The sequence below is a fragment of the Gouania willdenowi genome, chromosome 12 (genome assembly GCF_900634775.1).
Source record: "Gouania willdenowi chromosome 12, fGouWil2.1, whole genome shotgun sequence".
Lineage (NCBI taxonomy): Eukaryota > Metazoa > Chordata > Actinopteri > Blenniiformes > Gobiesocidae > Gouania > Gouania willdenowi.
In genome coordinates this window covers 27159801-27176517 of record NC_041055.1, presented here as the reverse complement: position 1 = coordinate 27176517, position 16717 = coordinate 27159801, and the positions used below count along the sequence as shown (strand labels likewise).

Below are 16717 nucleotides of genomic sequence, written 5' to 3'. Positions count from 1 at the left end.
TCTTCACTTTAGCAAAGAATACAGTATTTAAATGTGATTAATGATGACAAGTGTTGATGGCTGATTTTAGAGCAGCAAAAAAACAAAACAATGACCCAGTATTCACAATATAGTGAGTCAAATGTCATTGTTGCATTTTTAATGATTTATTAATGAAAATCAATTAGTGATGCATCAATTATGGAGTTAGGATGTCTCAATGTCATTCTGAGATGATCTTTGATCACTATTAAATATAAATATGGATTAAATGTGTTTCTTAATAGATTATAGATTTACTATTAAAGAAATTCTAACCTTAATTTGAAATATTCATTAAAGAATATATTTTCATACAGTAAATTAACTAATTATTGTGGTTTTTTTTAAAGTACTTTAGAGATAGATGACTGTTGGCCTGTAATAAAATTATGGAGCATGTACACAAAGAGTTCTTTAGTTTAGGAGAACATGCAAAGTCCTGCAGAAAAGGTGGAACTACCTTGAACTCACTATCCCAAAAAGTAACAAATTGCCCGTGTGCATCAATAGCTGGGTTTCCATTACAGATTTTTGCAAAAATGAAAGCAATATTTCTAAATGTTGACAAAGTACAACTGCACTTTGAACGTGTTTCCATTGAAGGTTGTTTTGGAGCCTCGTAACTGAGAAAGATGGATGCTCCAAACCTCCTTATAATACTCTACATTCCTTTGTTGTTTCACGTCTAATGTGGCAGCATTTTTTTAAAGCATAATGCTAAGAAATATAGTACCGCGAGAGAACCTGTCATGTGACAGTGTATTGACGTGTATTTGCTGAAAAAGTTTCCCATTGCGCTTATGCAACACATTTCAATATCGAAATGTCTGAAATTCCTCCTCATGAAAGCGTGAAAACCTTTTTAGCAATATTTGAGTGTTTTTTCAAAATTCAGTTTTTATTGCGCTGTTCAGATTTTGTGCATTTCCAAGGGTAACGGAAAGACAGCTAGTTACTCAGAGAAGAAAGCATGGAAACACTTTACTTCCAGTTTTATACATAAAAGCTGACATTACACTGTCATTATTATGACATGACACTCCACTCATCCCCTACAACTACATTTTCCAGCTTCATCCTCTGCTACGTCCAAGTCATTTCTGATCTTATCCTCAAATCTAAACCCTCAACCTGTTAGCTTGATCCTCTCTCTACAGTTCTTGTTATATCACCAATGTCATTCACTCATCTCCTATCTCTGGTACTGTCCCTCTCTCATTTAAAACTGCCATAGTCACACCCATCCTAACCTGGTTTTGATCCCACCAACTTCAACCACCTACATCCCATTCCAAACCTTCCCTTCATCTACCAAATAATCAAAAAATCTGTCGCCGCTCAACACCATAACCATCTCTTCACTAACAATATTTACGAGCAGTTTCAGTCTTTTTTTTGTCCCCTTCACAGCACTGAAACAGCACTTCTCAAAATCACTAGTGACCTCTTCATAGCTTCCGACTCTGGTTTACTTTCCATTTTTATTCTCCTCGACCTCACCGCAGCTTTTGACACCATCTCTCACTCCACTCTCCTTAACAGACTCTCTTCAATTGGCTTCACCGACACCCCCATTGCTTGGTTCACGTCCTATCGTTCTGGTCGCACACAATTCATTCAACTGAAAGTCCAACACTTTCCCTGTCCATGCTGGTGTGCCCCAGGGCTCTGTCCTGGGGCCCCTCCACTTAATCATCTTCATTCACTCGCTCACATCCTTCGTAAACAATGTCCATTTCCATTGCTACGTGGATGACACCCAGCTCTACCTCTCTACCAAACCATCTTCATCACTTCCTCCATCCTCCCTTACCCTCTGTCTACAAGAAACTCATTCTTGGTTCTCTTCCAACTTCCTCAAACTTAACAGCTCCAAAACAGAAGTCCTGCTTGTAGGCACCTCCTCCACTCTCTCCAGATCCAACAGTTTTCCTATTTCCATCAACAACTCATCTGTCCTTCCTTCCACTCAGGTTAAAAGTCTGGGTATCATCTTCAACAGTACACTCTCCTTCTAGTCTCACATCAATGGTATCTCCCGGTCTGCATATTTACATCTACATAACATATCTCGTCTCCACCCTGCACACCACCGCCATCCTTGTCCACAGGCTCGTCACCTCCCGGACTGATTACTGCAACTCACTTTTGTTCGGCCTCCCCAACAAATCCCTTCAGAAACTGCAGCTCCTCCAAAACTCTGCAGCACGGATCATCACACGGACCCCTACCCATTCACCATATCACCCCCGTCTTACAACAACTGCACTGGCTTCCCATAAAACAAAGAATCAACTTCAAAATACTCCTCATTACATTCAAAGCCCTTCATAACCTGGCCCCTCCATATACGTATCTGACCTCCTCCACATCGCCACACCTGCCCTCATGCTCCGCTCCTCCTCCACTCTCCAGCTCTCTGTCCCCCCGGCCAACTCATCATTATGGGGCACAGAGCATTCAGGCACTCTGCTGCCCAGCTCTGGAACTCTCTCCTCCCTGACCTCCGCACCATAGACTCCCTGCCACTCTCCAAATCCAAAATTAAAACTCACCTGTTCAGACACTCACCATCTCAATGCCGTACTCTGTTTTATTCTGTTGCTCCTGTTTTTATTGCTTTTATGACTCCATTGTACAGTGTCATTGGGTGTTTTGAAAGGCGCTTTTAAATAAAATGCATTACTATTATTATTACTGTCAGCCTTATGTATAAAACTTCAAGTTAAGTGTTACCGAAAGGATGTACAATGAAAATTGTTCTGCTAAATTGTCTTTTCCATGTGTCAAAGTCAAGCATTGGTGAATATTTATCATTCTCTCCTAGCTTCTCATCACACTCTCCCTCTGTTTCCCCTGATAAAAAAGCAGTCAACGGAGGGCACCCTCCAGTATAAATGCAGTCATTAGCACAGTGCATGGTTCCCAAACCCATTCCCCACTTTGGGAATCTTATAGGTATTAGCAGAAGCCCCACCATTTGATCTTAATGTAGTATTGACTTAACCAAATGTCTAGTAATCTGGATGTCATCAGAAACCACCAATATAAAGACAGAGTATTACAGATAAACCTTTATTAAAACAACTTCTTTAAAGCACATTTACAGGAACAGAATCATCTCACATTTCTGATAAAAAGGGCGATGAAGATGCAGCCGAACAGAGACACAGTGGAGGCCGAGAGGACCACCACCACCACGCTTCCCACAGCGTTGACTAAAGCTCCCAGACCTGCGCCCACCATAATCTGAGCCAGCTGGACCATGCAGGTGAGCGCCGCACAGTCCATTCCCGTGCCTCGAGGACTGTATTGGCTTCCTTTGGAGTTCAGTAGTTCCTGGAGGCACAGCAGTGAGTTAAAGCGTGTTTGTTCACACTGAGAGCGGAGGAGGAGGTGGAGAAGCGAAAAAATCTAACATTGACTTCTGCTGCCACATTCGAAAATGTTCCCTGTGAAAAGCGATCAATAATCCTGGCATACAATGCACTGCTCTGAAACTAAAGCTCATCTCCAAAGAATGTTCTCTGTTCGTGTTTGTTGGAGCAAACATTGTTGGATTCTGCAGAAGAAAAATTTACAGAGGAAGTTTTAAACAGACTAAAACTGGACAAATAACTTAGAATCAGAATTACACATTTTTAGCGGTCAGGTTTGCCGATAAAAATAACAAATGACTTATAAAAATCCAAGCTGCATCATGTCTGTATTGCTAATATAGACATGCGCAACTGGTGCCTGGGGCCATATGTGGCCTTGGCCTAATTATGTGTACTAACTAAATGAAGGAAAAAAACCCCACAAAACAGCAAAAATACAAAAATGACTCCAACAACACACCGATCGATAGAATAACACACAGAAGGACAACAAAATACATAAAATGAAAACAAAAGTGCACCAAAAATAATTGAAAAAGATCCAAAAAATGACATTTTATGTACTGTAGTTATCTCTCATTTTGTGTAATTTTGTTGTATATTTTTCTCCCATTTTGTTGCTGTTTTTTGTGTTTTTGTAGTCATATTGTGTATTTTTGTGGCTGTTGTTGTCGTTTGTTGCTTTTTACTGTATTCTTGTTTTCATTTGTTTATAGTTATTGTACTTTTGGGTATTTTTCTGTAATCTAATATATATTTTCACAATGTCCTTTTGTGTGATTTTGGAGTAATTTTGTATGTTTACTTTTGGGGCCGCACACAATTACTGGTCGTCCCGCGCGACCAGTTTCCCCATGTCTGTAGCCTCATCTCAAACAGCAGTTTTTCTAAGCAGGACAATGCAATTCAACATTGATACAAAATATGTTTACATATATGTTAACTGGCGGCCCGGGGGCCACATGTGGCCCAAAACAAATCACCAGAAATATTATTTCAAAGAAGTTGGAAGAAATATAAAGCCTGACATAATACACAAAATAGCTCCCAATCACACAAATCGCACAAAGTACAGTTACAGTATGAGAGGAATCAATATAGTGGATGTGAATTTGTTTTTACACATTATGACGTTTTGGTGATGTAGTTACTTGAAAGATAATCTGAAGTGTTTTATTTTGAAAAGTAACCCGATATTTTATTGCGTACGTGCTTAATTTCCTGTTTAGCTTCATTTGCTCTGTGCTGATTGATGCGTCGTGCTCCGGTGTCCGCCAGAAATAGAAGCGTATATCTGGCACAATGACACAACCAAAAGATACACGAATACACATAATGACTCCAAAAATAAACATACATTACAGAAAAATACACCAAACGGAAAAAAAAGAGTAAAAAAAAACCAACATATGTCATGAGCATGTCCCATTAAACCAGGGAAATTGCACACGCTATTTTACTTTGCACCCACAAATATACAGTACCTCTTTATAACACTACAGAGTACAGAGTTTACACCTCTTTGTACATCCAACCTTCAAATACATACTCATTTGGCTATAATTGACAACTTTTGATAAGTGCATTGAAATGACTTCGTTGTAATTAGCGCTATACAAATAAAGTTGAATTGCATTGAATTGAACTCCACTTAAGCTCCAACATGAATTCATACTTCCGACGGGCACTATACTAGTTTAATTAAATGTATGAAACCCTGTTCACTAATTCTTACCATTACCACTTCTCAATAAGTTCAGGGGGATTCAGGTAATTGCATTCTCCTTTAGAATGGCGGGACTTTCCCAAAGAATCAGACATACCTCTTCCTCTTGCTGATACTCTGCGATCAGGTTGAAGGGGATGGTGTAGAGCGTACTGGACATGACGCCAAACACACTGCACAGGATGAGCGTGGCAATAACGTTGGGGAATAGGCCAATCAGGCTGGTGCCCAAGCCAAACACAAAGTATCCCATAAAGTATAATCCCTTCAGGCCAATGTAGGGGAGGAGGAACCTCTGCACGTCTGGAAGCACACAGACATACACGTCATGGACGGCTACAATAACACAAGGATCAACAAAACCCGCCTGTCCATTCAAGGCTGATTAGGAATAATGTGATAAATGATTAGGGTTTTATGGTCTGCACAGCATGCATTAGATTAGATAGACAGGCTTGTGGTGTTTCTGAGCAACAATGAAACAAACCATGTGAAATGACCATTTACTGAAAGCCACAATAGGGCAGGAGGGAGGGAAACTATCCATGGGGTCACGATACAGCCCACACGCTTTTTATTCACAACGCTACAGTCAACACGGTCAGGCTTTCAAATTCATTTTGGATTTCTTGTCATGTCTGGCTGTCAGTTCCATAGCATTCCTAATAGACTGTCATACAATCATTGATGCACTTTGCACTTGAACAACAAAGCTTTTAGCTTGTCCACTGTTTATCTATCCTTTGATATATTACTTAACTATATTATTATTACTTTCACCAAAGGAGGTCCTATTTATTTATTTTTTACCAGCGTTTATTTGTCTGCAGGATTATGTCAAATGTACTTGATGGATTTTGACAAATTTGTAACCAAAGATAGACTTCAAGCTCATTTTAGTTCAGGGGCCAAATACGGACCAGTTGGAGCTTAAGTGGGCAACAGATTTTTTGTGCCTTGGTTTGCACTTCCATGTATAAATGTTATACTGTATAAAACATATGTAAATGATAAAGTACTGTATATCAGTCCTTGCAGGATCTTCACTAAAATGTCCCTGATTTACGGAATTAAAGGACATTTCATAGAATAATTTGAGGAAAATTTGCCAGATTTTGGAAACATTTTGAGTTTTTTCAACAGTTTGATACAAATAAAGAAATGACTGCCATTATGTGATATACAGTAAGAACTGGAAAATTAAGCTCTGCAAATATTGTGGAGTTTCATTGAGTTTTTGTATTTGGAGGGGCTGAGATACAGTATTTACACCTGAATTAGTTGGTCATTTACAAAATGTTTTCATGTTTTTTCCAATCATTTTCATCTTCTCGAGCAGGCCAAATGTGATGCTTTGAAGGGCCGGATTTGGCCACCGGGCCTAGAGTTTGACACACGTGCCCCGAGGGCATGGGTCTGCAACCTTTACTCTCAAAGGAGCCATTTTTCCTCATCTCACCTGGATTAAAGTCCTCCAGGAGCTGAAAAAAATACCTTCTCAATGAAGACACGGCAACTTAAAAACAGTTTAAAATAAAATAAATTGACATCAAATTATTACACACGTTATATACATTTTTTTTTATTTTAAATAATGTATTTGAAAGGCTACAAAAAGTAACTTGGATTTGATAACACATGATCATGTGGTCAACACATGCCAATTTCTTGCCACACATTAAGCATGCATATTTAACCTGCACATTGGTGGTTAAATAAATCTCTTCCCACACAATTAAAATCTCTATTTTCTTCCAGAATAGTGTTTTTGTTGGTTCAGTTCTCTTACCAGGAGTTTAAAACTTAAGGTTAGCCACAGGAAAGTTGATGGTCTGTAGATGTTGCAGGAGATGAAATAGGAAGGTGCTGAGTCTTTGGACAACGTGATTTATTTTTAGGTTAACAAATTGTTATATTTTGATTTTATTTGTCAGTAATCATCAATAGCCTCCGTTAAAAAATAACAATTACTTTCAACAGTTGTTTTTAAAGCCATAGGGAGCCATTGTAAAAAAGTCAAGGAGCCACATTAGGCTCCAGAGCCGCTGGTTGCAGACCTCGGCCCTAGGGGTACACGATCACACTACAGGGGGTACTTCAGAAGTAGAAAGTGGAAAATGAACAAATGAAAACATTAAAAATATGGGTTTTTATCATGAAAATGAACTAAAATACAAAGATCAGGTGGTGAAAAAAACTAGTAACTTTTACTTTGAGTACTATTTAATTGAGCTTCGTTTTACTTGTACTTGAGTATTTTATGTATGACTTACTTGTACTTTACAATCAAGTAACAGTACTTCTACTTGAGTAGGATATATCACTACTTTTCCGACCATAGCTCTATAACCCTGAGGGACATATCATATTTCACTGGTGAAGAGTCTGTGAATTAAAGGTTGCTATATCACATCTTATTGTAAATGTCACGAAGCTCGAATTGAGGTTAATTTTTTTCCCACCACAGTGAAGAATGTCTTAAAAAGAAGAGCTGATTATGTCAGCAGAGCACAAAATGTCAAGCAGGAAGACATCCAATAACTTTATTAAATAAAGCTGACATTATTAGACACACAAATGTGTAGCAGCGCCATTACTTACATGAAAAGAGAGCTGAGGAAACTGCGTTAATGCACAGTCCCCAGCATCCAACCTCCACGCCTCTCTCATAAGTGGCGTAGGATGTGGAGTTGTGCTCTGCATATGGATTCCCCTTATATACAATCTGCACCAAGACACACAGGTCATTAAAATATAAAAAAGACAATATACAACCAATAAATACATCAAACAACACCCACTTCATGGAAAACACGCTTTATTTACATTTTCTATGCATAAACGGCTAATTTTCCCTTTCTCTCAACAACATTCCTGACTCTCTCCATCAATGAAAAGCATCTGTAATTTTAGATAAAATGCGGAGAAAGCTGTTTATGAACCAAAGTGGTGTGACAGCGCTAAGAGCATCCTTTGATCAGTGGTTGCACTGCAAGACAGAAAGCGAACCTCCATGATTATTATTAACCATGTCAATAGAAGACATTGAGCCTCTAAAGGCTCGGCTTTCATTGGCACACTGAACATTGATTCATGCTGCACAAATACAAAGTGTACATGTTATTCACCACTATTTGAGTCCAACTTTGTGTCCATTTTTCTGCATCCTTATTTCTCAGCTTCCAATAGTTCAGAAATTACACCACAAAGGAAATTTGGTATAGTAATACAGCTCCACCTACGCTCTCAGAATATACAAAAACATCTGCTATATATCCTATCTGGTGGACATGACAGCACCTCCAAATTTAAAAAAAAGTTTCGGGCTGGAACATGTTTGGGCCTTCAGTAAACGACTTTACATATGACTCAGCTCCCTGTCATCGATCAGCTTTGTGCTATGTACATAGACTGTTCACATCAATAATGATTAGTCACTGATATGCATTGGTTCTTGGGTGACACGCTCTTGAAATCAGAAAAAATACATGTTTTTACTATTTTCATTGGCCCATAACTGCATAATTATTATTTTATAGTATAAAGGTTACTTTTTCTTGGGAAGTAAAACTATTTTTGTTAATTTAACTTCTTCATTTTTATTCTGGACCCCGACTTTGGGTTATTTCCCCACTTGTGAATATTAAAAATTCTTTATAAAGGTCATTGTGGCTTGCCTTTACAGGGAGCTGAGGCATATGCAAAGGTGTTTAATGAAGGCCCAAACATGTTCCAGCCCCAAAGAGAGTAGGTGGAACTGTATTAATGTACCACATTTCCGTTTCCTATGTGATGTAATTCCTGAGATATTGGAAGCTGAAAATGGATAAAAAATAAGGACAAGCGAAAAAATCGACACATACCCCCCTCCCTAAAGTGTTCATCCGATCAAACTAAAACTTTACAGAGTGCTTATTAAATAATCACGGAACAATTGTTTAAAATTTCAGAATTTTTTGAAAACAAAGAGAGTGGGTCTTTTGTGAAATGAAATGGAATGACCCATAATAGAACCCATAATGAAATCAGTGTCTTTAGGTTGTATTGCTTTAACTATGATGAGGCTGATTATAAAACGATGTTACCTGTCCCATGAAATCAGTGAAGAAGAGCATATTGCAGAGAAAAGCCGTCCATCCCAGCAGGTGACTGACACACAGGCAGCGGTAGTGACTCGGCATGTTGCCAATGGCTTTCATTAGAGATCGAAAAGTCATCCTCTTCTGAGCCTGCAAAAGCACACGGACATTACTGACAAGAGCGACCGCCGTGGCTGAAAAAGCTTTTTCCATGAAGCACTCGTCACTCTCCTGCACTTCAGCATCTGTATGACAGCAGTAAAAAAAAAGAAGTGTGAAAAAAAAAAAGAGTGTTGGGTCTTCAATGGAAGGACAAATCTAAATGGCATCCATCCATCCATCCATCCATCCATCCATCTTCAATTAGTCATGATTTGTTTTCGCATGTATTTTTCTGATTTTTAATGCATGTAAATTTTCTAATTGCAAATTCAAGGCCGCTAACTATCCTAATAAAACTTTACTGCATGTTGTGTCTCGACAACATGAGCGGAGCATTAAATCTTCCAACCCAGTTTCACACCAAAGCGTAGATCGACAATGTGTATAGACATTGAAGGTGTAACAATTCATTCATTAGATCGATTTCTATTACTATGATCCAACTACATCAATCTGTGCTCGGCAAATTGACCTTACGGATGACATTAATCGATCTAAAATTGTTTATAAAAGGTAATCAAGTTAGGTAAACCCTTTTGCAGGCCTATTTTTTCATTGAAAACGTATCGAGTATTGAAAATGAGATCTCCTGTTCATTTAAACTGAAGTGTTGGCTGGACTTTGTTCAAATAAAAAGTGAATACATATGCCATTAAATGTTTACTTGTTTGTTCATGTCCATACTTAATTTATATATGATTCCCTTACAAGAAACATCAGGAATCTTTGAAAGCTCACCTGCACTGTACAGTATTAAAGTATTTATTTCAGTCACGCATGCTTGAATTATTATTTTTGACTAAAAAGTTAGAATTGATTTCCAGTCACTGAATCATTTCAGATTGAATCGATCTAAATTAACCAATATCGTCCTTGAATCAACCCCGCAACAACGAATCGTGATTGTAATCACAAACACAAAAACACCTCTGAAAGCACAGAAAGACTATGCATCATCTGCTCAGTCTTTTCCATGAAGCATACATCAGATCACGTAACCAACTTGTCAACTTTGTTTGAGAAAGGGCAAAACAAGGTGGGCATTCAAATTTTCTCTGGAAATTGCTATATATTCAGAGAACATGTGGCTTTAGCTTTCAATTCACCATTTTCAAATGAGTTATTCTTGTCAACCAAAAGGTTCAAGACCTCACATTAAAGGAGCATAGGGCAGGATCTAGAAATCAGACTCCATAGTGACACCACGGTGGTTAGCGTAACTGCAGTCATCAGCGAACACAAGGGTCGCGAATCAACTGTTTATCACCGGAGCACAGCTGATAGGACTGTGACGAGAGGATGGATACCCCAACGAACCCTGACGGGAACCGACGGCACCGGACAGGTCGGGTTCGGACAAATATTTACAACTGGTGTTCGTGTTCGGTGACTCATAGTGTCTTTTGCATGTAGCTGTAGCCCTGAAGAATGCAGCTTCAACTGTAGCAGTGAACGCAAGATGGAGCGTTGGAAATGGGATGGAGCAGAGAATGACGATTAGAAAGGTAAACATTATCGAAACATTCCTTTTTCTGCACAATAACATGGATTATCCTTATCTTTGATACACGGATTATGTAAATAGATCCGATAGATCTCTTGTGTGCACTGCGCCCCCTGTTTGTGTTTTATTTTTGTTACCCGTACGCTGATCTGATGTTGACATTAACAGTTGTTTATTAACAAAATCGGTGCTTATCACTAAAACAAACGTAAATATGTCATTTCTTTGAGAAAAAAAATGAGGTTTTCACTGTTGGGTCGGACTCGGATGAGAAAATGCGGCCCGATCCGCCGCTCCAAGGCACCAAGAACGCGCACTAGCATCATTTGACGTCATCATCGGCGTCATTTGACTTCACGTCTGCAGAACTGTGTGGGAAATTTATACCCAGAACAGCAGTACAAAAATGTATCACACATTCTGTTTGAGGCAAGAGGGAGAAATGTGTGTGGGCTCTTTCTCTTTGATTTTGAGAGCTTCATCAATCATTAGCATTAAAAGACAAATCCTGCCCTATGCTCCTTTAACATAAAACCTCAAACTAATGTAGAATCCACTAACATCTTTATACTAGCCACAAGCTCTCTTAATATATAGAAGTTCCCATACATAGTCTTTCTATGCTTTTAGAGGCGTTTGCATAGGATGTCTATACAATGCGCAGTGGACAAGCGTCATTAGACGGTTTGGAGCAAGACAAGATTGGATCTTCCAACGAAGCATTGGAAGATCAAATCTTTACATCAAAATATCAACAGATGGAAGAGTTTTACAGAGAAAATCAGTACATAACATTTTAAAAGCCTGGATCATCAGAACTGGAGGCACAATCAGCCAGATCATGATGTTTTGCAAGTCACTAAAAGATCAATACGATTGAAGAAAAACTTTGTTACACAGAAAACTACCGTAGTCAGTACAAGTTATCACTGACATGAAAATGTTTTTCAAAGAAAACTATCTGCAAATTTTGTGAAATGACAGCCAGTTGGTCTCCACAGGAAGGACTATGAAATGTAATAAATTAAGGTTTGAACCAGTTGGTGGTCTTTTGTAGTCTTTTATCAAAGCTGATACAGCGGTTACAGTTCATGATCAGAGGCAAGAAGAATGGAAGACCACCCACTGAAGAGGACAGAAGCAGTAGTTTGTTTACACAGCACATACTGTACCTCCTTGTTTGGCTGTTTGGCGCTGGAGGTCACAGAGTTTGCCTCTCCTAAGGCTGAGAAAGACCGAGGTCTCAGATCTGTCATGGACGAGCAAAGCACAGGGGAGACATGTTCCTTAGCTAACGCCCCGTAGCCATTACTGTGGGATCCCAGTTGGCGGAGGGCACTAACAGATGAAGGCTCGGACAAGGTGGGGTCCTTGGCCAGCGGTGTTTCTGGAATACTGAAGAGGTGCACGGTGAGGAAGAAGCCCCAGGTCAGTGCTGAGAAGAAGTAGATGACCTGATACTCAGTGCCCAGCAGGCGACCCATTACTGAGTGGCCCCAGTCCATGGCCCCCACCAGGTACCCGCACGCACCGCCAAGCCCTGGCACACACAAAAACAGAGGAACTGCTAAAACCACAATCAACTCATTTTTCCTATTTCATTCTTTAACAATGAATACAAACAAAACCACCATACAATCACTAAGCACACCACAGAAAAGAGCCATTCTTATAGCACACAATGTAGGATATTATGAACACACCAATATACTGTTTTAAAAATCACACACCTTAAAGTTTGGGGATCTGGTACAATTTTAGACTGCCCAAATAAATATGTATAAAACTAAAAACATAAACTGCTTTAACTTTAGAGGGAAAACTTAAACTTGAAAAAACAGTATGCTCGGACTAATTCAAAAAGCATGTGTATTTTCATTTGTGAGGTGGTTTTGTGGAATGAACTTGATGAAACAATTGAATTAAGTACAAATATAACAGTAAAAAAAAAAAAAGAAGTACAAAACTTATCTTTGAAAAGTACAGAAATGCAGAAGGAGAATGTAATGCTGATGACGACGATGGTGGTTTCTTTTTCTTATTAACTCGATTGGAGTATTTATTTGTATTGACAATTTAGGTAATTTCATTGGATTTTTAAGCTAGGCTAGGCTAGGCTTCTTCCTATCCCTTGTCGAACAAATGAAATGTTATATATTGAAATTGACTTTTTTTAAATTTCATAGAGATTTCGGTTGACATTTGTTTTCATCTATTTTCTTATTCTTTTGTTGGAAATAAATAAATAAATAGCACACACACACACACACACACACACGCACACGCACACGCACACGCACACACACACAAAGGACACTTCGACTTGGACTCGAGTCAAAAATTTGATGACTTTAGACTTAACTTGACAAAATCACGAATTACTTGCAAACTCGACTTAGACTTGAAAACAAATGACTTGTCTTGACTTAACTCAGACTTGAGCTTGTTGAATCAGGAAGACTTGACTTCCTACCCTTCCATGACAAAATATTTTATAAAATGCATTTATAGTTATTAATGAGCAAATAAGTCTGATCAAACCCTTGCGGGACATCTCTGCCATGCAAAAGCAAACAGAACTTTGATTGACAGGTCCACCTTTAAACAATCTGACAGCCAATCAGGAAGCAGCTGAAAACATCAATCTAAGAAAATGATTCCAAGAGTGATAATGAATTTTGATTTGTTTATTTATTGAAGATGCAATGCGTATTAAAAACAAGAAAATGCTGAGAAAACATGTGTCTGTGAATATGCAGGACTGTTTGCTAATTTCCAACCTCAGTCCCCTGCTGGACCAAAAGCCAGGCACATTACCCACTCACTACATTTAAAACACATCATCAACACCCTCATATATTCATAAGCATAACATATGTATCTTCACCCATACTACGCAAACACTGCATATTCACACACAATATAATACACATCTAAATACCAATATAATTGCAGTTCCCCGCCACTTTGGATTTAAAGATTGTAATAATTGATTTGAAAAAGTTATACCTCGTTCTACTTCCCAGTATGATTATGGTTTGTTTGGTTAACAGAAATGCTGGATTGATTTGTTTATGAAAGCCTTATATCAAAATATATTGCAATTATTTGACAAATACTGTCTGTTCAAGTCATTCATTGTTTGTATATAATTTGAATAAACTTGCGCTGTAAAATGGCACTAGCCGTGGTAGATTACTCATGACTTGTTTGTAAATTAAAGTTGAGGACTTCTGGCTTGATTTGGACTTGAATGGCCAAGCTTGACACAAGACTTGACTAAATACTTTAGTGACATGACTTGACTTGTGACTTGTTCCAACCTTTGGTAGAAAGTTATAATATCTGCTAGGGATGTAACGATTCACTCAACTCTCGATACAATTCGATCAATTCTTGATTTATTTTAAAAAATACTGTACTATTTTCCTTTCAGTTATTCATTGTCAAATGAATCCCTTGACAAACTATTCAAAACAATGCAATTTAACTAAAAATAAATCTTGAATGAAAAAAATAAAAGAATAATACAAATGAAGAAGAAGCCTATTTATTTGAATTCTAGTTCTATAGTAAACAATGCAAAACTGCATAATAGTTCTTTTTCTTTTTAAAGTGCAACTGAAAATGTATTTTGTGCCATAACAATTGGACTTTTAAAAAAAAAACAAAAAAAAAAACAACAGTCTGCGCTGTATTTACGTCAGATATTTGTTTGGACCAGCAGAGGGCGCTGGTAACCCAGTGTTCGGTTGGGATGCAGGTATTCTGTGCAGTGAAGAAGAGATGCTATGCTAGCAGACAGAGCTAATCGAAAAACGTGACTTTTACAGATATTCACGTAATATTACAGATATTCTTTTGGTCCTAAAGGGTTAAGGAATCATTTATGAACATGTTTAAGAGTAGAAGGCGGCCAGAAAGAGAGTAGTAGCAGATTCCGCTTGTTTAAAAAAATTGATATGAACCGTGATAGCTATGAATCGATTATTAACTGCCTTACGATTAATCGTTACATCTCTAATATCTGCCTCTTACATAAACATATTTTTTTTAAATCCTGTGATAAATTTGAGATTACACAGTCAAACCCAAGTCGAATCTATTCATCAATAATATGAACAAAGAAGCGGTTTAGAAATCGCACTCCCTATTTTACTTTGCACCCACAAATAAACTGCTTTATAACACTACAGAGTACAGAGTGCACATCTCTTTGTACATCCAACCTTCAAACACGTCCCATAATTGCCAACTCTACTTAAGCTCCCACATGAATACATACTACCAAAGGACACTGTACTAGTCCTATATAAATGAGTGAAATAGCTACATTTATTCTTTTCCATACACATCTTCTGTTCCTTCACGATCCACCTATGGCTGGACTCCTCTCACATGAAATCCACAATGGATAAAAACAAGAAAGAATGCAGTTATTTCACTCCTTCGTTCACTATCATTCCGTTTTTGTTTTTTTTGCAAACAAATTACAACAAAGAGAACAGGGAAAACAGAAGATGGATAGAGAAAAAATAAATAAATGCACCAATTTCACCCTTCTTTCTTTTCTCTGTCCATCTACTGTTCCATCTTTAAGGGTCAGAATGTTCTGATGCCATCTGAGAGCGCGGTTGTTGCTCTCTTAAAGGGACATCAGTCAGTGGCAAAGTCAACACATAGAAAGAGAAATCCTCAGTCTCACTTCATTTATTAGAACATGTTGAAAACAACGAGTTATCGCCAATCAAGATGAGCTTTAGTTTCTAATGTTGCTCACTGTAATCTTTATTATCTCATATTTAATTCTGTAAGGTCCACCCAGATTTTGGAAAAAAGCCCATCAAAGACATTCCCAAATTGGAATGATAACTGTGTTTTAACCCTTTGGTGCACATGCATGGGGATAGTCTTTTGAAAGATAATATTCTGGAGTTTCACTAGGAGCATTTTGAACACTATAGATATCGGTACAACTGAGTTATTGTAGTATGAATATGAGAGTACAAATATTTCTGTCCTCGCCTGGCTTTTTTTTTTAATCACAAACAGTTAACATTGAGTTATGTGTATTGGCTTGAAAACAAGATGAGAGCAGAGTATAAGGCGTTACCTACACGCAAAAAAAAATGTTAAAAATATACATTTTTGAGGATTTTATCACTGTTTATAGCTGGCATAGTCCAGGATAAAGCATCTTTTCATCCTATTATACTTTAAAACTTTACCATTTTGTAATAGATTTGGGGGATGTAATAAATAATAGTGAGACTAAAACCATGATTTAAAAGAAGTAAATAATAAAATGACAGCAGAGTATGAACGCTAAACATCACGTATAGATTCATTTAATCTTTTAAACACTTAACATGTTCATCCATGCCAATTCAATTCCCTGTGAGCTTATTTATTAATTCAATTCTCCATCCACTAAACCTGGCCATATAAACCAGCACATCCTGATGACTCACTGAAGTATAAATAAAAAAAAAGGTACCCTTATTTAAAATGTTCATTAGCAGCAGGTGGAACAAACTGCCAGAGCTCAATAATATCTACGTGGATTACTGAAAAACAGGTCACAGCAGAGACGACGACGTGTTAACATCATTATCTTTATGGTCCCTTCATAATTAACTACACAAACAAATCATTAAATGCTTCATTCTATGTCACCTAATAGAATTAAAAACTATTTTAAAATGAAATTCAGACATTGAAATGTTATATCCACAAATTGGCGATGAAAACAAAACATTACTTTTAATATGTAGTGTTTTTTTTTTTGCTTTGTGTTTTATACTGCTACACACATTCTATCATCTTATCAAAACAAACAGAATTT

At 37.8% G+C, this 16717-nt stretch overlaps 1 protein-coding gene across 1 annotated transcript in view; it reads right to left on the bottom strand.

Annotated features, from left to right (window-relative positions):
• Positions 1 to 2163: 2163 nt before the first annotated feature.
• The window catches only part of slc45a2 (solute carrier family 45 member 2), a 32502-nt gene continuing 17948 nt past the window's right edge, over positions 2164 to 16717 (bottom strand). The window contains exons 3-9 of the mRNA XM_028462262.1: positions 12045 to 12412; positions 9213 to 9356; positions 7729 to 7852; positions 5225 to 5430; positions 3148 to 3360; positions 2383 to 2576; positions 2164 to 2221 (exon numbers count right to left, since the gene is read on the bottom strand). Coding sequence (XP_028318063.1) covers positions 2164 to 2221; positions 2383 to 2576; positions 3148 to 3360; positions 5225 to 5430; positions 7729 to 7852; positions 9213 to 9356; positions 12045 to 12412 — 1307 coding nt within the window. The remainder of the gene's footprint in view (positions 2222 to 2382; positions 2577 to 3147; positions 3361 to 5224; positions 5431 to 7728; positions 7853 to 9212; positions 9357 to 12044; positions 12413 to 16717) is intronic.